General features: G+C 39.0%; 1 protein-coding gene across 1 annotated transcript in view; it reads right to left on the bottom strand.

Moving 5' to 3' along the window:
* Nucleotides 1-19462, bottom strand: part of HMCN1 (hemicentin 1) — a gene marked incomplete at its 5' end in the record, with an annotated part of 236014 nt that extends 216552 nt beyond the window's left edge. Inside the window, one exon of the mRNA XM_081947388.1 lies at nt 19171-19462. Coding sequence (XP_081803514.1) covers nt 19171-19462 — 292 coding nt within the window. The remainder of the gene's footprint in view (nt 1-19170) is intronic.
* Between the last annotated feature and the right edge of the window lie 5004 nt (nt 19463-24466).

Genomic DNA, 24466 nt, shown 5'->3' with positions numbered 1-24466 from the left:
GCAGATCACACACATAGGTGGAAATTTGCTGCATAGAGATCTGATTTATACATTATAATTCTCTTAATCTGGCAGGAAATTAAAGCACTAAATCATACCAACCTTGCCCAATGTTAAGGAAAATGACCAGTAGCTGTCTTCCTAATTAGAGAGGAATTAGGAAGACTGTAAATCACTGTGAAGCAGTGCTATTGCTAATGGCAGGAGGCAGGGGAAACAAAGCTGGAGAATCTACCAATAATTATCATTATCTTGGCCTTTAGTAGGTGTGTCACAAAAGCATCCTTCTTCAGCTTTATTCCTCTTGTTGAAAAGATAGCAGCAATGTAAGAAACACAGTTTATGCTTGCCTGCTTTTTTACTGGCTCAAAGCTTGATAGATAACACTTTGCTATGGCTGTCTGGAAGAGCCCTTTGAGTGAACATCCTTTCCAGCAGACAAAATGCAAATCAGTCTCCCAGTAGTTGCCTGTCCTCTGCATAAAGGGCACACAGCTGCTGCAATCTTTTTTTCTACTCCAGTATTATAATAATCCGATACTTGTTATTGAGGAATGTTACCAATTAGTCACATTAATCCCTAAATAAACTAACATGAGAATGTGAGAAGAATTCTCTACTCCAGCACTGTTTTCCCACAGTAGCAATCAGATGCCAATGGAAAGTTCACAAGGAGGACAGGAAAGAAAGAGCACGTAATCCTTGCAGAACATCCTATTATGTCTACTCTTGCTTGATTTTTTTTTCTAAATAAGAAAGGTGTACGCATTGCAATTTTAATTGGAATGGAATCATTTCATCTTCCTAGTGACTTTGATTGTGTTTCCAGCACTTAGTCCAGTTCATCAATGCTATTTTTGAGAAGCAGTGCTCTTTTCTAGAACTTAACAATGAACTCCACAGCATTGACTTCAATTCTTCAGATTACTTCCTTGAAAAATATCCATTCAGGCACTGAATGGATATCTGCATATCTTTCGCATCCAAGACATATCCAAATGCAGGCATGCACACTGAGCTTCATTCATTGATATATTCTGGTTTTTGGTTATTTAATTTTAGGCTGATTGTTGATCTTAATGTTATTAGTAACATATTCCAAAAATGAAAATTTTAATGAAATGTCTTCTACCTTTTTTTATATGATTTAGATTCATCATATCATGAATGTTAATTGAAGAACAGTTGGTCCAACAAACTCGAGCTTTAAGGGATCTCAAATTTGCTTGTTGGATTTTAAAAAAAATACTTAATAGCAATAGCACATAGACTTATATACCTCTCCACATTGCTTTACAGCACTCTCTGGATGGTTTACAGAGTAAGCATATTTCCCCCAACAATCTGGACCCTCATTTTACTGACCTGGGAAGGTTGGAAGACCATCTTTGAGCTGGTCAGGATCAAACTCCTGGCAGTGGGCAGAGTTGGCCTTCAATACTGCATTCTAACCAATGCACTACTTAAACATTAATGCACCTTGTTTTTTCATCAAAGAGCTATATTATCTTCGTATGTTGCCATGTTGTTGTTCTTGTCATTGTTGTTTTGGGTTGATGTTTCAAAATCTGAAAACTGAGTCCCTGAGAGAACTTGGGAATAAGGATGTCACCATATATGGTATATGAATCATAAAATTAATTCCCAATATGTTTAGTACTTTTTTTCTTGTCACAGGAAATACTACAGGTATTGTAATTGAGCAGTAGATAAACTCTGGGATTGTATTCAAGAGTTTGGGAATGTGGATCTCCATGACCAAATGTTATAGTACTTCGTTCTTTTCAGCAATATGAAATCTCTGGCAAAATAATTGCAGAATTATGACAGTAACTATGTATTTTCCTAGTATAGGGCTAACTACATTGCTTGCAAAAGTTCTGAAGTTCACTATTTGACCTAACTAAAATAGTCCCTACACAGAAGAAAATTCAGTTATAGAACCATATATGAGTTATGACTGCAGAAAAACAATCACAACCAGCCTGACTTCCATTGAGGATTTGTGTACTGCACGAACGAGAAAGAGGGCTGAGAAAATATCTACAGACCTCTCACATCCTGGGCATAATCTATCTCAACTTCTCTCTTAAGGGCAATACAATACAATACAATAGTAGAGTTGGAAGGGACCTTGGAGGTCTTCTAGTCCAACCCCCTGCCTAGGCAGGAAACCCTATACCGTTCCAGACAAATGGCTATCCAACATCTTCTTAAAGACTTCCAGTGTTGGGGCATTCACAACTTCTGGAGGCAAGCTGTTCCACTGATTAATTGTTCTAACTGTCAGGAAATTTCTCCTCAGTTCTAAGTTGCTTCTCTCCTTGATCAGTTTCCACCCATTGCTTCTTGTTCTGTCCTCAGGTGCCTTGGAGAATAGCTTGACTCCCTCTTCTTTGTGGCAACCCCTGAGATATTGGAACACTGCTATCATGTCTCCCCTAGTCCTTCTTTCTCTTAAGCTAGACATACCTAGTTCCTGCAACCGTTCTTCATATGTTTTAGTCTCCAGTCCCCTAATCATCTTTGTTGTTTATGGCAGTGCTATAAAGCACTACATCTCAAAACAACCAGACATAAAGATAGTTCCTCCACCACCAGCCCCAGTGCCATCATTCTACTGAACACTTAATTCCCACAGCACTATCTCATTTCTCATCTTTCCTACAATCTTCTCCTATTGGTTTCTTATGATTTATCAGTTGTTGCTTGTAACTTATGATTAATGATTCTAACTATGGTTATATGACCTATGACCTATTACTTGCTGTGTATATGTACTCTGAGCTTATGCACCCAAGACAAATTCCTTGTGCATCTGATCACACTTGGCCAATAAAGAATTCTATTCTATTCTATATTCTTGTACAACTTACCTCAAATATTGCTCTTCTGTAATCTTGATATATATTCAGGGCTCCAGAAAATCAGGGAGACTTGATTTTTATATAAACACAAACAGAAACAAATTAAAGCTTTGCTGAGCTGAACTGTGATATAAAACTCTCTATTATCCAGATAATAAATTGGATAATTACTATATGTAAGTAATCCTTGCTGTTGCTTTCTCGACATATATATCTATAATTATATATTTTGGGGTTTCCATTCCTATAATTGCTACATTGCAAGGACAATAACAAAATAATTTGCACAATCCCAAAATAAATGGATATAATGCCAAATCGTAATTTAGGAGCTATTCCCAATAAAGTTTGCAAGCAGATTGTTCTAGCAAATACATATGAAACAGAGAGAGTAGTTATATGCATTTCAGTCTGAATGAAGGTATGAAGGTTTGACCTATTTAGGTGCAGATTTGGTTTCTAACTCTGTGATCATGGTGCCTTCCAATTTGCTTATTCTTACTGCAAAGAATTTATTTTAGTGATAGCCCAGATAAATTATGATGAAATCTTCCATTTGCAATGTTCTAATCATTTAAGCATTGTAGATGTAATGTTTTAATATAACCAATCTGGAATATCGGTAGATTAAATCCTTTCCAGTGGGAAATAAAGAACTGGAATGTACAACATTAATATTGTTCATTCAACCAGAGAATCCATGCATTCCACAACAATATAACTTATGGTGTGTAAAAGATATTTTTTCAATCATTCTAACCTTGAAAAAGTAGCATTCATGTTCCTAATGCAAGCTGGCTATTACATTGTGAAAAAGATTAAGCACTTAGTATGGAACCACATCGAAGAATCTGGTTCACATTTGAAGTTCCAGGGCTTTATGTGTTCCTTTATCAAGTCCCATATGATGTAGCTGTGACAAACTAAATTTCAAAGTAAAAGAAAGAAATTAAGGTGTCCTAGATACCTGGACATTTTCCATTCCTACTTTGACAAAAGTAGGAAAGGCAGCTCAGATCAACTTCAATATTACCCCAGATATGTACCGTGATATTTAATGCTACACATTTAATGCTACTGAATTCTACATAGTGTGAGGTGCCAACAATGTTGTTTTCCAGAGGATGGTAAACTTTTTAGGGATTGGGTATAAGTGCATGATCTTATGCAATCACAGTTGCATTTAAATTAAAAATAGGCTTAATTCATGCAATGTTCTTACCCTAAGGTTTCATCTGACAGCTCCAAAATCTGTTATATTCTAACTCATAATTTCACCAGATTTCAATACTGTCACTAAAATCTCAAGTCAGAACAATACCTTGCTAGTTTTTCTTGTACATGTTACTAAATTGGGTGTGTGTGTGGATGTTTATATAGATGCCATCTAAAGACACTGCAGGTACCAGGTTGCCAATCCTTCTATTTTTATTAATACGGAATATCACCATATTGTATTGTGTATGAAATCTATGGCCCTGGGTCTTTCAACTATGGCTTCTAATTCCCCATTGAGGTTTAATGATACTTTCCTCACTTAGTAATAGCAAAGCTTTAACCTTCTACATTATGAACCCGCTCTATTTCATACGAAAGCAACTTCTGAGCAAAGTACAATTAAACAAAGCCATTGTCAATTGGGAAAGATTGAGTGAAATTATCTCCACATTTCATAAATTGGTTGGGATGAGCAGAACTAATCAGAAAGTACCAATTTTGCAGAAAGGCAAGTCAAGCAGATAAGAGACAAATATCGTCTTCGAGAATCTCAATGCAATAGAAAAGGAATTTGACTCCAAAAACAGACACTCACTAAAACACGTCTTTATTGGAGAAGGAATCTTATATAAGATTATTTATAGCGTACTTTATCCCTTTAATATACTGTTACATCCAATCTGGCTTTTTAAGAACTTCCTTTTCCAAATATATGCACTTGCCTGATAATCTTTCAAGGGGAACGGAATTGCCTCATCACTGTGTATATACGGTACCCAAAAGAAAAGAAAATACTTTAATTGTGAATGCTGCCTCCACACACAAAATCAATGCCAAAACTAATATTACTAATAGACCTACTGTGGCTAAAAAAAAACATGCATGGGTGAGATTCCAGATGTTCCTTGCACATGTTAAGTGAACACATCCTGCTACGCAAGCTAATTCTGCAAACTTAAGATATATTAGAAAAATACTCTAACCCCTTAAATCCCTGGGAGATGGCCAGTTCCTTAAAAAAATATTTCCAAAGAAATATTTCACTTTTATGCCTGAAAGGTGTGATTCCCTTTGATATTTTTGTTCCTAGCTAAACTAGACAGTTACTTTGAAACATGACTAATGGAACTTCTATTTGGCTCATAAACAATCTATATTTTAAATGCATGCACTTTTTCCCCATAGACAAAGGCTGTAAGTGTAGTAAAATTCAACCTAATGGTATATCTACAGTTAAACTTTTAAAATAGGTTGGCAAATAAAAGCTGGACCAGAGCGTGACTCTGTTCTCTAAGTGCTCTGCAGTATAACACTTATAAAATCAGGGGTTCATTAAATAAAATGCTAGAAAAGAAAAAAGAGAAAAATTTGGAAAACAAGCTTTTATAGGGTTAGCCAGATTATAATGTTTAGAAACAAAAAAAGAGTTTTATGACACCTTAAAAGATTAGCAAATTTAGTTATGACATAAAAATATTCATAAAATCCATTCTAATTTATGGAAGCTTGAGTGAGAAACATTAAAGTGCCAGAATACTTTGTAAAGTTGTTATGTTGTGTAACTGCTGTCTCAGTTAAGAAGGTCTGCACATTTATTCCAGTGACGTGCTTACAAAATGCAGCAAAGATATCACCAATACCAATTATCCATTTCAGAAAACAATGTTACTCAGCAAATTGGCATTGCCAGAGGATTATCTGACGGTAAGGAAAATGCTTGGTAAAGAGGGAACTCTTATTTCCCTTCTCAAATTCTCTATTCTCCAAAATGGATTCCTAGAAAGTCCTATTGACAAAACAGCTTTATTCTATACTGAACTTTCTCTGAGCATTAACACTTACATTACAATTAAAGAGTCTTATTGTGAATCCAGACTTGTGATCTACCACTTTGCATGCAGCTCCCCCACAAAATGTTTGTTTGATTCTAAGACCTGATATGAATGGACTCATTCTGTATGCCCTTATTTATATACCACTGAACAACTTTATGGAACAGATGGCAACAATATTAAATTAAATATTAATTTTTTACCATTTTTTACAGGAAAAAAAGACACGTTAATATAGATAGAAGCCTATTTTTACTGGCCAGAGAAGAGTATGTATCTCCCTTTCCCATTTTTTATTTCAGTTGGTGATGATTGCATTTACTCTCATGAAATAGAGAGTTGGACATTTTGAATTGTTGACTGATGCCTGAAAGTATATTCATTTTTGCAGTCATTAGATTAAACTTTCTGCTTTCCACAGTAAGAAAAATATAGGAAATATTGGCAATGAATGCCAAGATCCCTTCAAGCCAGTAAAACCCAAGGATAGAATTACAAATTACACTGCATACAGGATTGAGACACATTTTACTTATATGCGATCAGTACATTCTATACATTTTGTCAACCTTCATAGTGATAAATAAAAAAGAAATATAAGAGGACTTAAGAAAGAATTAATTGTTTGATTATCTTCACATTATATTTCATCTATGATTTCTTTGACATCTTTGACCGTCTATGGATTTCAAGATTCATGTTGCTATGGGCATCTTTTTTATTTCTGAATCTAAAGTCCTTGCAGAGAGGTCAGTCAGCATTTGCCATTCTTATCCATTAGCTTCAGCACAAAGTATTGTCAACTCACCTATTGGCCAGATGTTCACAGATTACCCATTGGCCCAGAAGGAAGCAAAATGTAGCCATTTCTGTGATACCATTAGAGTGAAGTATCCTTTTCAGAAGGTGGTGTGAGACTTTCAAAGGAATATACTAGGAATAATTGACACAGCAAGTGTCAGAGTTCCAAGTAATAGACCCAGAGTGGGTTGCTCCCAGTTCAACCCAGATCAGGTGAACTGGTAGTAGAGGTGGCGGGAGGCTCCGTCCACCTGCCCAGACGCTTCTGCGCATGCGCACGTGCATGAGCAAACCAATAGTAAAAAAATTAGAAACCCATCACTGAATAGACCCATAGCAAGCAAAACTCCGAAGCAGGTAGATTCCTCAAAGAATAGCTTTATTGGACATATCATATTGGCACAAATCTGGTGAAAACTGACTGTGAAGTTTCCTGTGGTTTTCATCTAATTAAAAATAAAAGTTTTACACTTTCTCAAAACAATCAGTCACATGGTCCAATCACGGCTCTGTCTGGTTGCCTGGTGACATCACTCCTCCTTCCTCTGACCAGGTATGAGAATGTCCTTGGTTTCCAAGAGAAAGTATTTTATTTTGGCTACAAAGTCCCAATTATCTCAAATCCCCCCTCCCTAACCCTCAGCCCCTGTGTGGCAACAGTGAAGCTCCAAGATGGCTCAGCTTCATGGTTGACAGCAAGCATCGTATCATCAGTTAGGCAATGGCTTGATTTTAATCCATTATATATTGATGTATTTCTGTTTGAATGTGCCAAATATTATGTGATTGAAGGAGAGCCATTCCCCAACTCTGGAAATGAAAAATAATTCAAGAGGTATTCCCAGCTTTGCTTTCTTTTGATAACCAAAAGACTTCCCTTAGCATAGAATTTAATTGGATCCTAAGAATATCAGTTGAATTTAACTGGATTCCAGCCATACCATTTCATTTCACTAGCTGAAAGCACTGCAATAATGTCAACCAAGCCATTTAGTATCATGTCCTCATAATCATTAACAAACTGCAAGCTGGATCACAAATGAAGATTCATTAATGAATGATTGTCACAATATCAAATGTGTAGTAGAATTATGCAAATTCTTCAGAAGTGGTATTTTGCTTCAAAGACCACCTATGCGTAATTAAAATCTTTAAAATAGTTTACCATACTGTGAACTGTACATCCATGCTTGTATGAAAGCAGCCAGGAGCAGTTTATGAAGCAGCTTCCAATTCTTGGGAAAAGACATAGCTGCTTTAATGATTTGAAAGAAAAGTACCTTATGCACTCCCCTATAGGGAAACACTGCTTTTGAAACAGTATTTGTAAATTACCATAGGTAAGAACATTCTGATTCTTTTCAAAACCAACATCTTTGAGGAGGACTCCAATCAACTTGAGTCATCAAGAATCAGCTAAACCAAGTGAGACAAACTGAGCTAACATGGACATGCAAAATGTTTTTTTAAAGGAAAAGAAAGAAAGAAAAGAAAAGCCATGATCTGCTTGCAAATGAAATGACTTTTACCTCTCTTTATTTGAAATTGCAAAACAAGAAAGCATATCATTTCTCCCTGAATGACTTCTTTTCTTTCTTCTTTTCCAAAAACATTTATTAGCAAAAACAGTCAGGCCAATCCAGTTAAACTTAACTGTTTTTTTTTAAAGAGTTATTTTGCAAAACCAATTTTTAGCATTCCATTGTGCAGCCTAACAGAATGCAGGAAATGTTTCAATAATATTCAGCTTCCCTTGAGATATTGCAGCTCATGAAAACTAACTAGTGGCCTAGGCTTTAAAAATTATAATAGGCTTCCTGCTTACATTTAACCCTCTCTTTGCTCCCTCACTAAGCTCTTTCAATGTCCAACACTAATTTAAACAATATGACTGCATTCCAGTTGCAGATCATCTTCTCCCTGAAACAGAAGTGAGAATTGAAGATGGGGAAAGGAAAAGGCAGCTTTTCATCCTGAAATCTAAGTCTCCACATAATTCTAACACATGGTCTTTACTTTTCTTGCAACTGGATCTACCATACCTGGTTTTAAAAATCCATATGATGTCAGCAAAAGAAAGTAGAAAACACTTTAACTCTTTCCAGTGGTCATCCGGATTTCTGCAGCCCAAGTGAATCATTTTTTACACATAGGCCCAAGGTCACACAAATCATTTGCATAAACACTCAGAATCTCTTCTACTTAAAGGCTACTTCTACTATTTGTTAAGTTACATTGTTTGATGCATATAATAATGCATTACATTATTAAAGTGCATTGTATCTAACTTTTGTTCTCTTCGTTCAGAGTTTTTAAGTGCTTAAAATACTGGATTGTTCTCCTCTGTGCACAGATTTGAATAATCTAAAATAAAAATGATTATTTTAAAACAATCCATACTGCAGCTAAAATTATTGTCGATAAATCTACCTTCTTTCTGTACAGAGGAGTTAATATCCACCTTTGCAATCAATGCAGCCCTAATAAGAAATTATGAAAATGTGACAAAGTTTAGCTTGCATAGATTGACTCATTTTGCATTTTGAAACTCTGGAGTTTGGGGAGATGCTGAATCAAAACAGTTGGAAAATATGATTGTAGGTATAGCTGTGGAGAGTATTTTAATGAGCTGCCATTACAGCTTTTGTTGACCAAATAGCAGAATATAGCTTTAACTTATAAATAAGTAAATATAAGGAAGGAAAGTGGAATGGAGGCCAAGGTAGAAATGCCAATTCAGACTATTGCCTTTCCATTTTTGTAAAGCACAGAGCCAATTGCAAATGTTGCCTGGGTAAGATGCTTTAAAATGTGGTTTTAAATGTGGCGTCTTCTTAAATAAGAAGAAACTTTATTTTTCCTTCCTGTTTCCCATATTTTCAAAACTTTGTATGAAACTAGAATACAAATCAGTCATAGTTTCTATAGCCCATCTCCCTTGAGCAGTGTATGGTTGGGAAATAATTCTGTGTGCAAGTATCAAGCTAGCTTTCAAAATGAATTCTAATTATGAAATTCACTCCTGCAAGAATCCTCACGAGCTGCTTTTGAAGACCTTCCGGAGCGTGCAGCTTGTTCAAAATGTAGCAGTCTAAACAATATCAGGCACTTCTCATTGTATCCAGTTGTCACCACAGCTACATGAGCTGTACTGACTGTCAGTTGGATTCTAGATGCAATTCAAGGTGTGCTGGTTGTTACCTTTAAAGCAGTGGTGGGTTCGGACTGGTTCAGCCGAACTGGTAGTAGTTTGGTGGCCTGGGTCGCTGAAACTGGCACTGTCCCCAAACTGGTTCTCATCAAACGCATGCATGTGTAACATGCACACGAGCAAACTGGCAGTAGTGCCTGCCGGAAGCCAGCCCTGCCCTTCATGGTTACCTGAAGGACCATCTCTCTTCCATTGTTTTTGCTATCTGGTATGTTCAGGCCAGTGGTGGGTTCCTACCGGTTCGCACCGGATCGCGCGAACCGGTTGAAGAACGAACCCGGAAGTAACCGGACCCGGAAGTAACCGGGAACCGGCACCGGTCCTGTCACTTTATCCCCCTTGCCATCCCAACGGAGCTCGCTCGCTCCCCCGCCCGTCCGCACTAAGCTAGCTAGCCCAGCTAGCCGCTCATTGATTGGCTGGAGTTCAGCCAATCAGTGAGCGGGCTGGAGGCGACCCGTTTAAAAACGGGTCGTCCTCCATTTCAAAACTCCCTTCTCTTCGCTGAGAGCTTGCTGCTTCCCTCAGGTAAGCAACTAAGCACGAGGGGGGGCGGCGGGAGGCTTGCTTCGCCGAGGAAACGCCTCTGGGCCTTTCCGAGACGAAGCGCCATGCTCGCGTGGGCGACGCGGCCGGCGGGAGGCTTGCTTCGCCGAGGAAACGCCTCTGGGCCTTTCCGAGACGAAGCGCCGTGCTCGCGTGGGCGACGCGGCCGGCGGGAGGCTTGCTTCGCCGAGGAAATGCCTCTGGGCCTTTCCAAGACGAAGCGCCGTGCTCGCGTGGGCGGCGCGGCCGCCCGGAGCTTTGCATCGCCTCGGAAAGGCCAACGGGCCTTTCCGAGATGAAGCGCCGTGCTCTCGTGGGCGGCGCAGCCGCCCGGAGCTTTGCATCGCCTCGGAAAGGCCTTCGGGCCTTTCCGAGACGAAGCGCCGTGCTCGCGTGGGCGGCGCAGCCGCCCGGAGCTTTGCATCGCCTCGGAAAGGCCTTCGGGCCTTTCCGATACGAAGCGCCGTGCTCTCGTAGGCGGCGCAGCCGCCCGGAGCTTTGCATCATCTCGGAAAGGCCTTCGGGCCTTTCCGATACGAAGCGCCGTGCTCTCGTAGGCGGCGCAGCCGCCTGGAGCTTTGCATCGTCTCGGAAAGGCCTTTGGGCCTTTCCGATACGAAGCACCGGGCTGGCGTGGGTGGCAAGCCTCCGCGAGGCTAGGCCAAAAGCCCCCCCCACCCCTCTCCAGCCCTAAGCAGTCTTAAACATTCTTACCTGTCCTCCTGCCTCTCTGCCTGTCTGCTGCCTGTTGCATCGGAGAGCTGCTGATTCTGCCTGCTGGTAAGTAACCTGGCTTTTTTTCTTTTATTTTTTAAATGTATTTTAAAATAATATTTTATTTATTGTGCATAGAATTTTTTTAAATAATTTTACTTAAAAGTATTGAGTGTAGAATATTTTAAAATGGTTTACTTCAATTTATTGTGTGTGGATTCTTTTTTTAAAATTGTCTTAGACTACTTAAAAAAAGATTCTATCCAAAATAAATTAAAATAAACCATTTTAAAATATTCTATACTCAATACTTTAAAATGTATTGTGCATATAATTGTTTTAAATTGTTTAATTGTAGTATGGAATATTTTTAATGGTTTCATTTTAAATTATTGTGTGTGGAATAGTTTGAAATGGTTACAGTATAAATTATTGCTGGTGGAATAATGGTTACAGTTGGTACAATACCTTAAAATAGTTATAGTATAAATTATTGCTGGTGGAATACTTAACAATGGTTTTTAAGGATTTTTTTTTATTTATAGAATATCTTTTTTAAATTATTGTTTGGGAATTTTTATGTTTTAATTGTTTATAAAATATATTTACTACAAGAAATGTTATTCCTTTTTGCAAATGTTTTATTTGTGATGCAATATGTTGCTTTTAAGTGTACAGGTTGGTGTATGGTATGTGTCTCAAGGTGGCTTCTTTTCTGTGGGCAGGCCAGGTTGGTGCAAGGCAGCTTTGCCAGATTTTGTGTGTTTCTGTGTGATACCTGGTTGTTTATGTAATTGTGATGTGGTTGCTGGTTCTGTGAGCTTCCTGGCACTGTCCTTTATAATTTCCCACAATGCCTTGATGGTTTTGATTCCAGTGGCTTTGTCTTTCCTGTCCTTAGGGTTAGGGGGGAAAAAACACTGGTTTCATTTGCAGTCTTTGGGGGGGGGGGGACAAAAAGGAGAAAGAGGGAGGAGGTGGGGGAAAGTGGGATCCTTGCTGCTTTCTGAGCTTGGTGGTTTTTTTACAGACATTTCACTACCAAACTAGGTAACATCATCAGTGCTAGATGGGGTTGTGGGGAAAGGAGGAGGAGGAGAAGTCGAAGGACAAAAAGGAAAAAGATAAGGAGGGAGAGGACTGTGTGGTCCTTTGGTGTTCTCTGAACTTGGTGGTTTTTAATTATTTTTAGGGAATTTTTATTTATTTATTGTTTATAGAAAGTTTATTACAAGAAATGTTATTCCTTCTTGCAAATGTTTTATTTGTGATGCAATATGTTGCTTTTAAGTGTACAGGTTGGTGTATGGTATGTGTCTCAAGGTGGCTTCTTTTCTGTGGGCAGGCCAGGTTGGTGCAAGGCAGCTTTGCCAGATTTTGTGTGTTTCTGTGTGATACCTGGTTGTTTATGTAATTGTGATGTGGTTGCTGGTTCTGTGAGCTTCCTGGCACTGTCCTTTATAATTTCCCACAATGCCTTGATGGTTTTGATTCCAGTGGCTTTGTCTTTCCTGTTCTTAGGGTTAGGGAAAAAAACTGGTTTCATCTGCAGTCTTTTGGGGGGGAATTGTTTGTGTGTGTGTGTGTGTTTGTTTTCCTGGCACTGTCATAGTTTGTGTTTGTGGGTATGTAATGTCCCGCAGTTATCTACACATTAATAATGATCAAGTGCTAATAATATTTCCTTATACATTTTAGTGACCTTTCCTTTCATAATTGGTGTTTTCTTTCATACTTTTAGATTTCTAATTGCTGTTTTTGTTAGTTAGCAATTGATAAAACGAATTCCACGTGAAAAAGTATTCAAAGCCTTCTTGGTTTTAATTGTCAATTTATTCATTCTTGCACATTCTAATATTTATTCATTTTCATATCTTTGTTTTTTCCACTGTTGTGCAAACACAATTCCAACAGCTGTTAACATGTGTAAAATTAAATATGTATTTATTCCCTTTGAAATACAAGTAGTAAGTAGTAAGCTACTTACCTTCTGTAAGTAGCTCTTTTATTGTTTTGTGTACTTATTTTAATCTTATTTAAGTAGTAAGTGCACAAAATAATAAATTTCCTTTTTTATATCTTCTTTTTGTAGATCATTCATTGGGGCAAAAAATTCAGTGACATTGTCTTGGCCACTCCCATCCGGTCACATGACTGCCAAGCCACTCCCACCCGGTCACATGGCCGGCAAGCCACTCCCACCCGGTCACATGGCCGGCAAGCCACTCCCACCAGGTCACATGGCTGGCAAGCCACTCCCACAAAGGAGGCCACACCCACAGAGTAGGTTCCAAAAATTTTTGAAACCCACCACTGGTTCAGGCACAGTGGGCGCATGCTAGTACCCTTTTACTAAAAGTTGGCATTTTGTGGGACTTTGTGTGCTTTTGTGTTGTGGTTCCCACCCTGTAGAACAGCATCTTCTACATATACAGACACCCACTCTCCTGGGGTTCTGAAGATCCCTTAAAATATGGCTTTGATCCCAGAACTGAAGTTAATAAGTTTGCGGGGGGGGGGCTGTTTGACTTGCTGTTTTGGGTATGGTCAGTTTTATTTTTAATGGGTTTTCTTAGTATTAGATTTTGAAAGCCAGCCACATATCCATTGGAGTGGGTAGCTAAAATCAATTTAATGAAATCTCAATTTGGGACAACCATGACGTGGATGACTGAGAAGCTCCACAGAAATTTAATGAAGTTATCAACATCATTATCCTCATATATCCAGGAAATATACAGAATCAACTTAAACCATTTGGTTAAAGAATTATTAGTGCTGGGTTGAACAAAATACCAGGATCTCAAAACCTTGGGAGAACTCATGAGGGGTGACATCACCTCCAGCAAATGCTGCTTTACACTGAACAAGTGGGTAGGGAGGGTGAAAACAATGATAGTTGAGAAGAAACACTATTTGGAGTTCCCTGATTATTCTTCCCTGTCTTCCTTTCCTTGCACAAGGTGGAGTGTCAGGAAGAGATGATACAGGTCAAATAATACAGAAGAAGCAATGCATTACTCAGCTTTCCAAAACAGCAAGTGTCATCTACTACTTCTTCTCCTTCTGCTCTATTATCCAGTTGTTTGTACTCTTACATAACAAGAACACCAAATTTGGAGTGGAGGGGTTGAGCATTTGCTCATTCATGAAGGCTAACTTCTTCCAGGAACCTTTAAATTTGACTTGGCCCTAGTCGAGGGCCCTAACTTTTTAAAAATGTTAGGAATCATCATGTCCAAACAGAAGATTTCATACAAATCTTGGCGCTGGTATCATATTTTGGGTCAGCTATGGGGTATATCTGAAGGAATACTCTGAAAGGTTGCTTTAGATTGTCTATGTAAAAGACAAGAGCCATAGAGGACCTTCTCTAATGAAATATGTTCTATTTCTCTTAAAACTGGTCATTCTGATTTGCATTAGTATATAGACACTATTACATAAACATTGGCATATGCATACTTTACACAATTCTCTACTCTCTTCTGTCTTTTTTTTTTTTTTTTTTGCTTAAGCTTTATCTAATATTGAGGGGGAAATTGCCTCAACTATATTTCTTCATCTCTTTTCAGCTTTCCAAGGATTTCCAGAAATACTGCCAGCACTAGGTTGAAGAGACTGTCACTCTGAGATGCTCTTAAATAGACAATTGGTTTAAAAAATTATTTAGCAAAGCAACCAACCTTTAAGCCATTATCCAAAAGAGCAAATGAAAAATGTCCCTCTGTTACAATTGCATTCTTACATTAAATAATATTCTACCATTTGTAACCCTCCAGCTGTACAAAATGATATTTCTCCAAACTCTTAACCAGTTTGGCTTTTGGAACTAATACAAGATATGTGGAAGGTATGTTGCAAGAAGTTATAATAAGAATTCGGTGTTGCTTACTTCTTAGACTGCTTTTTTTTCCTACCTCTTTATTTCTCCAATAACTGGAAAATAACCACACAATGTGTATCTATCTTAAGAACTTCCCAGTCCACATAAGGGCTTAACTCTATCAGTACAAAGGTTTTCCTGGCCACAGATATGAGTTGTGAATCCAAGATCTCCCGATTGTGCACCCCTCTCAAAGGGATCAATATGGTCACCATTCAGAACTAAAGATGGAGTGCTTCCAGATGTTGGTAGCCCAGTGATCACTATATCCTATGAGAGTTGAGCTTCAACTTACCCCTTCCCATCCAGAAACCTAGAGTCTCCAAATACTGAGACAAGACCTGGAAGGCATCACCTGATTGGCCAACTGTTAAAATGTACAGCTGGGTATCATCAGCATGCCAAAGATGTTTGACCCCAATGACCTCATCCAGTGGCTTCATATAAACAGGAAATGCGAGTGCATTGAGTCCTGATGTACCCCATATGCCATTTATCTTCCTCCCACCCTTCTTCCTCCCCTTCTAACACTGAGTAAACCCAGAAACAGAGACAGAAGAATCACCAGAACCTCCTTTTTAAATCCTTTTTAAAGAGACAGAGGCTAGAGGTTTTCTCCAGTTACAAAATCTAGATCCTGAGCAAGTAATGAACCAATTATAATCAATCTGATTAAACAATATTTCCAAACAGGAAATTCCAACCACCGCCACCAGCCGTCAATTAACTTTACATTGGCTTGAAAACTCAGGCGTAAGATGCAACTTTGTCCAAGGCAAAATCTATGGAGGAGTCAACCCAAATTAAAATGAGAACGTGCAGAACCCCAGCTTACACAGGATGTCCTAACAAATATTGCCAATATCAGAACATGCTGAGGAGGCTCAAGTAACACCAAAGCCTTCTTTCAATCAGCCTTTCAACATTTGAGCTCAATCAACATGTGTTCCTAATATTTTCCCTCATGAATATGTCTCCTTCAAACCCAAAGCACTGGCTCCTTGCCACTTTCAAAGCCTTGATTGAATAGGGCTTAAGAATTGACCTCTAGATCAGTGGCTGGGGAATTCTAGAACTTGAAGTCCACACATCTTAAAGTTGCCAAGGTTGAGAAACTCTCTGGCTGGGGAATTCTGAGAGTTGAAGATCACATATCTTAAAGTTGCCAAGGCTGAGAAACCATTGCTCTAGGGTCTTTCCCCAACTATCTCTGTCCTGATTCCAACAAATTCCTCAGTTCACATTTTTGCATCAATTACACATTTCTTCTCTCAGCTATATTTTTCTAGTCTTGCATCTTCTGTTTCTGAAAGGCTTGAAAAAAAAGATTAGCAGATAGATCTGAATGCTTCTCTCTCTAAGATTTTATGTTACAAGAAGAGCCAAATTTCATGAAATTCCAAAGCTCTTACATGAAAATCCATTAATTTTCTAGTGAAAACTTCAGATTTCAACTATCTTATACACAAGATTCAACTATCTTGTATTATTATTTCAATAAGATTGTCCAAATCACATTTAAAATATGTTTTAACTATATATATTTTTTAATTTCTGGCACATGGGATATTTTATGAGTGGAGTATTATAGTACCTGATGTCACAAATTCCACCCTATTGCTAGAATTCAGATCAGGATATGTCAAATTTTCCCCTCCAAGACGAGCGGTTTCTAAATTCAGGAATTCTGAATGGCTTTGTGTTAGTGGTCTGAGTAAAATATTACCTGTTTTCACAAACACATACCACTAACAATCAGTCTCAGTTTTTGAAGCAGTTGTGCAAGCCCAGCAAAGGGCATCACTATTTAATGCTCAGAAGAATACAACTTCATGTGTGCTAACACATCTTGCAAATTACCTTTTTTATGTTCTCCAGAGCACCTATAATTTATATCTATAAAGTTTCCCTTTCCTGTTATTGTCTAGTTCCTAATTCCAGGAATGCAGCCATTATTTATTTCCAGGACATTATTTTTTTTAAAAAAAAAAAACTCAGTACATACTGTGAGTGGCATTCAACAGTTTTTTTTTAGTTTTTTTAAAAGTAAAGTTGGAGGAAGAAGAGCTATTGTTGCTCTTTAAGTTTTGGTCATGATGGAAATGCTTTGTTTGCTGGCACATTTAACAACTTGACCATCTTACAAGGAATGTCTTTGTCTTTAGATAGCAGCTAGTGATTTACCAGACCTTTCTTTAAAATAATATTAAAAGCTCTTCCCTTTGTAATGACATTTACGTTTATACATAAAGAAACATAATCATGTGGCTTCTTGACAAAGAAGTAATTTTTTAAAAAATTCAATGTCTTTAGCAAGAGGGAGCAAGAGGGAGCATCGAGGAGCACATCTTCAATAAAAGTAGGGATCACATTTCTGACCAAAGCTTTTTAGTAATTCCTTCCATATCTAAAACTTGAAAAATTGGTCAAGTCGTTATCCTGTAACATAGTTGTTTTTCTCAGCAGAACCATTATTTGGAAAAATCACACCACAAACTAGCTTATAGTTAATGTGTCTTAAATTATGTTTGTGTTTCAGCACCTAGGATCTGAGGATCTGGCAATGTCACCTAAATACTGTCAGTTGCTCAAACAGAAATCAATTTAACCCCATACAATTCCCTAGCAATCTGGAAGAAAGTTGGATTTTAAAAGGTTATCTAAAAAACCACTATGGGACTCCAATGTTAGACCTTTGGGCCCTCTGCTGGTACACATTGCACTGCAGTGACAGTTTCTCTCAAATATGTTGGTGCCTCGTATGAACAAAAGGGAAAGCAAGAGAAAGAAAACAAATTCTTATTCTGAGGGGAAAACTCTAGGCCATCTAGTGAAAAATAGCTTTAAGCATGCATCCCTATTATTTTATGAATGATACTAAGAATTTTACCATTCAGCGGCTACTTTTTCCTTAAAGAACAAATAGAGTCATAACTGAAAAGCAATATCTTTTATCATTCCCACAACTCAAACAAATTCCAGATGACTTCATTCCAGAATAGCTCAGGAGAAAGAAGTAGCTGGAAGTTCAGGTTTTTAAACAGACATTTTTTGTGTGTGTTTGTAGTAGTTTGTGTGCTTTTATTGCCCTCTGCCCCAGCCTAGGACAGTCTGCATTCTCTTTCTTTGAAGGATCATCCAAAGATGTTTGTCAAAAGAAGAGGAAGTCTAAAGAAAGGAATAGAAAACAGATGCTATGGAGCGGGAGAGAAAGCAGGAAGAATGCATGAACAGCCATGTGTAGAAGGAAAGTGAGGAGGACAATGAAGAGACAGCTGAAGCACCAGCCATAAAATTTGATTGTGTCCCAAGAACTTTTCATGGGAAATACAATGAGTTTCAGCAGGGGAGTGTTAAAGGTCATGCTTTTGGAGAATATATAAAACATATTCTGCCTTTTCCAACCTGGAGCCTTCTGGATGACTACATGGGCATTAATTGTCTGGCTGAGGGTGAAGGGAGTTATATTGTAAACCCCCAGTCCAGGAAATAACAGGTAAGTGAAGGCTTCTGCATATTATTCTGAGGGAAGAGCTACTAAAAAAAGTATTTCATTTACAATAAAAAATTGTAAAACATTGACTGAAAACATGACATAGCATGTTTGTATAAACTGATGTTTAGGAGTATTTTCTCCACAGATGCCATCTACAGTTAATAAAACCATGTTCTGGAGTCATGAACTCTGTTTTCAATTCATAATTCAATTCCCAAACAATGCACCTATTTTGGCACATTAATTTGTTGCAGAAGCTACAATCATTTAATTAAGGAAGTCTCTTGAAGTTTCTTTTGGGAGAGTTTCCTTCCAATCATTATTTTATGAATAGAAATAATTCTGTCTCTATTTTTATAATGTTTATAATGTCTTTCGTAATCTAACACTATTTGAAGACAACCTGTTCTCATACATCCCTGGTCCTTTTATTTGTTACATCACACACACACACATACATACAGAGAGCATCTAATTTTAATCACACCCCTCCAAAACCTCTGTTATTAAAATAAACCTTTAAAAATGCCCATCTATCTGTACAGGCATGTCTTTCTAAGTATTTCCCAATTTTAGAGCACTTGAAAATACTGCCTTACCTGGATCATGGAAGGGAACCAGTGCAAAGTTGTAAAGTGGCCTCTTGGGTCTCTTCAAAGAGGTTTCCAAAATTTTGGAGGCACCTTCAATGACCTGAACTAAGTCATCATACATTGAGCCAGTCACATCAAAGACAAAAGCCAAGGTAGATGCTCCTTGTGGAATTTCTTCCATGGTGGGCTCAGGTTCTACCACTGCATCTTGGGCACAGGTAGGCAAAACAAGGAGGACAAAAAAGAGTGATGAGCAGAATCCTACAGCCCGCAGAGAAACATTGTCATGGAAATCCATGGCTTTCCCTCCTTTTCTCTGGTACATCAGCAACGTGCTCAGCTTTCCACCTCAAGCATCACAAAGGATCCAATCCGGTTGTGAAGAATGCATTGATCAATGTTCTTTTTCAAAGCAGCAACAGAAGTCCTCCTTCCCCCCCCTCCTTTCCCTCCCCACCCCACAAGAACTTTACTTTCCACAGATTCAGGAGAGGCAGAGAAACACAACTACTTTTGCCTGTGCAAGTTGCCGGCTCTTCTTCCCTTCCCCAGCCTCAGTTTGTAAGAGTTTGGCAGCCTTTCCCTGAGTCAAGAGAGAAGGAGTCCCATTCATATCCCCCACGCAGCTGCTGCTACTTCTGTTGCCACCTCTGGATTGTTTGGCAAGAGGCACAGACTCTCCAAAATTCGGCTGCTATTGGAAGCCTGTGGCTGCAGCGGCTGCTGCTGCGGAGACAATGAGGAGGGGATGCTCAAAACAAACTCGCCTTCTCATTGGCCAACCCCGTTTCCCCACCTTTGCCTTTGAGGCGCTTTTTTTCGGGTGATCTCTTTAAAAAGGTATTTAAGGTCCCTAGAGTGCCACAAAAACCACTCAAGGCAAAGCCCCTTTCCTAAGCAGTCATAAAACATGGCACATACTTGTCACTCGGTTTGGGAGGAAGTATCAGTAAGAGGAAGGAGGCTCTGCTGTTCTTTATTGAAGAAGGTTTAAATATACTTCCAGCCAGGGGGTCTCTCCTTAGCCATATGCTAGCTCCCTCTGCTCCAAGTAATTTGAGCTCTGCTAGGCAGAACGGCCTCTGCAGAGAACTCACACCCCAAAAGGCACAGGCTTTCCTTTGCAGAACCTACTATGATGTTCCTGAGGAAAAATAATTGCAGCTGAGATCAGAAGCCACAGCTGCCCTCCATTATGTTGACTCACTCATCAGGCAAAATTTTCCCGGCACCAAGATATTCTTTACATTCCTTAAAATTGGTGAACATAAAACATAGAACTAAGGAGAAATTTCCCAACAGTGAGAACAATTCACTAGCTTGCCTTCAGTAGTTGTGAATGCTCCATCACTGGAGCTTTTAAGAAGAAACTGAACAGTCACTTGTCTGGAAGGGTATAGGGCTTCCTCTTGCATAGGGAGATGGACTAGAAGACCTCCAAGATCTCTTCCCATTCTGTTGTTTTGTTAAATTCAAAGGGGTAGAGTCAAAATGCTACAAAACATTGGACCTGACATTCTTCAATCATTCATATGCATAATTACACACACACACACACACACACACACACACACACACCACAAGTAGTCGGTCTTTGAAAGAAATTGTCCAGACAAAAGCAGTATGAAAAGTTCAGTCATTTGCTACCCAGAGTGGAGTCAGAAGTTCATACAGTGAATTACACAGAAGCATCTTCAAGTTTAAATTAAGTGATGAGCACTTTGGGTCTCCTTCTCAGAGGAAGAGCAGTAAGGGCTGGATGAGGTGTTCTTGGAATCATGGAAAGCTTGTTTACTCAAGGTCACAGATCTGACTCAGATGTGTATTTCTTTGTGCTATTATTTTGTGTTTGCTGGATTTTCAAAATCCAAAATCTGAGATTACCCCAAAACAATCCTCCTAAAGGCAGTCAACAAGTATAGTATTCCTGTTCTGCACTACAGTAATGGATGACCAGATATGTTGTTTTGTCCACAGAACCATCCTACAGATAACCAAAGAATATCTGCAGAAGGGACAAAGTGGGTACAAGTAGTCCTCACATCCACAAGTGAGCCCAAAATTTATGTTGTTAAGTGAAACAGTGAATTTTGTCCCATTTTCTGACCTTTTTTTTTGCCACAGTGGTTAAAGGAATCACTACAGTTGTTAAATTAGTAGCATGTTGTTAAGTGAATTTGGTTTCCCCACTGACTTTGTTTGTCAGGTCGCAAAAGGTAATTTACCTGATACTGGGACACTACAATCATCTGTTGCCAAAAGTCCACATTTTGATCACATGACCAATGATCATAAGTGTGAAAAACAGTCATAAGTGACTTTTCCAGTGGTATTGTAATTTCGAACAGTCACTGAATGAATGGTAAGTCAATGTTATATTAATTAACACTGATCATATACCTAATCAAATTATCCTGGATATCCTTAGTTTTATCTAAGTCAGTGTGTCTTAAACATTATCTCAGGACCCCTTTTATGTTTAAAAATTATGGATCAGATGCAATAGAGGCAAATATCTGTAGCTCTGGCATAGAATGAGGGTGAAGGTTCATTCTCTGAGCTTGTTTCTGAATGTTTCGTTATCAGTCTAGGTAACATCTTCAGTGGAGTTTAGGGGATATGACACTGACATCCCCTAAACTCCACTGAAGATTTTATCTAGCTTGATAACAAAATGTTCGGTAACCGACCCACAAGCTCACCCTCATTATGGAAAATCCACAAAAGATCCGCATGTAAGGTTATATTTATCAATTTTTACTAGACTAAGTATTAAAACTGGTACACTTGCTGCCGAAGAAGAAGTCCAAAGAAAACCCGGTGCCAAACATTTCAGGAAGACCTGAAAAATGTCAGTCTTAAATGGAAGGATGTGGAGATTGGAGCTACAGATTGAGAACTGTGAAATACTCTTACAGCCCAATGTGCTTAGCATAGGACGTTAATAATAATGACCTCCACTGCCACCCATGATTATTTGATGGGATTTTAATACAGGTAGTTCTTTACTTACAAACACAATTGAGCCCAGAATTGCTGTTGCTAAAGAGAAATTTGTTAAGTAAGTTTTGCCCAATTTTCCTGCCACAGTTGTTAAGTTAATCACTGCAGCTGTTAACGCAGCAACACAGTTGTTAAGTGAATCTGGCTTCCCCATTGATTTCGCTTGTCAGAAGATCGCAAAAGGTGGTCACATGATCCCAGGATACAGCAACCCTCATAAATATGAGTTAATTGCCAAGCATCCACATTTTTGATCATGTGACCATGGAGATGGTGTAATGGTCATAAGTGTGAAAAATGGCCATGTTCCTTTTTTCAGTGCTGTCATAACTTCGAACAATCACTAAATGAACTGTTGTAGTCAAGGACTACCTGTATTGTATTATATTTTAATGAAGGCTAGCAAATAATTTTGATTTCATGGACCCCTGAGAGGGGTCATAGGACCACAATTTAAGGCACATTGATTGAGTAGCATCTACGTAAGAGAGGTCCCAAATCATCAAGATATCACAGTACAATCCTGCCTTTTTTGAATGCACATGTGGTGACCCATTGGAGAAAGGAGTGGGGTTTGCATTGTTACATTCCATCTTCCACCTTGCTGATTTTGAAACAGCCCCCCACCAAAAAAAACCTGGAACGAGAATGTCTGAAAAGGACTACAGATAATTTAGACAAAGCTGCTCTCTCTCTCTCTCTCGCTCTCTCTCTCTCTCTCTCTCTCCCTCTCCCTCTCCCTCTCCCTCTCTCTCTCTCTCCCTCTCTCCCTCTCTCCCTCTCTTCCTCTCTCCCTCTCTCTCTCTCTTCCTCTTTCTCTCTCTCTCCTTCTCTCCTTCTCTCCCTCTCTCCCTTTCTCTCTCTCTCGCTCCCTTCCTTCCTCCCTCCCTCCCTCTTTTTTTACCTATGGAGAGTCCCTCTCACTCAAATATGATCCATTTGCATTGTTTTTGGCCTTCTACAGCAAGAAGATTCCAGATTATACAAGCTGCTTATAGAAGAGTCCCTCCACTTTAGATGCTCACAAACACACCCATTCATGCAAACAGTGTGTTTGAAGGAGGCAAACTTTGACAGCATGTTCCACTCTCCTTCACTCGGTTAATCATACAAGAGAGAATGCCTACGCACTGCTTGTTTCATGCTGTCAAATGGTAAGCAGATGTGCAATAGAATGCGTGGTGATGTGGACAAATGATGAATCTGGTTGAATCCTTACAGAGCACAATTGACATGGTGATTGATGACTAACCTCCTCAATTAGACGTGTGCTTAAAATTCCCATTCAGATGCAAAGGGTTAAACTTTGTGTAATTTTACCTACATGCCTGTCTGGGGCTCTCAGACTCTAAAGCAGCTTTTCAGAGGGAGGGGCATCCAGGAGACAGGCTGTTATCTCTTCCACTCTGACTTTCTAGACCAGTTTTTTGCATGCTATTTGCCATTATTCCAAGCAGGGTTGGTCCAAAACATTTTTCCAGAAGAGACAAAGGAGGTTGACACCTTTTCCTATTTATATTCCAAAACAGGCTAAACTAGCAGTTGACTTTCTGCATTCATTGTGTTGTGAATGCTTACCAGCACACCTAAGCCAGCAGACTTCTTTAAGGGACTCTGATCAGGTTTTTAGTACATCCGGCAGAAGCAAAAAGAGTCCGGAAATTCAAAAGACAAAGGTAAGTGACTACCACCGGTGCACCATCTCCCTCCAACATTGAAGTGTTAATACCACTTTATAATGCCTTGGTAAGGCCACACTTGGAATACTGCATTCAGTTTTGGTCACCACGATGTAGAAAAAATGTGGAGACTCTAGAAAGAGTGCAGAGAAGAGCAACAAAGATGATTAGGGGACTGGAGACTAAAACATATGAAGAACGGCTGCAGGAACTGAGTATGTTAAATCTGGGCAACGAGAGAACAGACTGCGGACAACGAAGTGACTTAACAGCTCTTTATTAGTAGAAGTAGTGATCCAGCTTGCTCTGTGGCCGGAGGGTTCCCCTTTTATAGGGATCGGGTACGCCTCTCGACCAATCAGAGCGATACCTGTTTCCCGCTGTAGCAGCGGACCAGAGAGGAGACTTACTACGATATATGTTAATATCTAACACCCCTCCCCTCTTAGACGGAACATTGCGGTTAGTTATGTAGTCCTTAAGGTATGTTGGCGTTTGCCTTACTCGGGAGGAGCGTCACAGTTCGGGTTGGTCAGAAGTAGTTGCAGGATCAGTTGCTTTCTTTGCTTCGAGTTCTGGGGTTTGCAGGCTTTCGTTGCTTGGGCGTTCGGGGGTCTGCT

The sequence above is a fragment of the Natrix helvetica genome (assembly GCF_964273705.1).
Source record: "Natrix helvetica genome assembly, chromosome: 3".
NCBI lineage: Eukaryota > Metazoa > Chordata > Lepidosauria > Squamata > Natricidae > Natrix > Natrix helvetica.
This window is presented reverse-complemented; position numbering and strand designations above follow the sequence as displayed.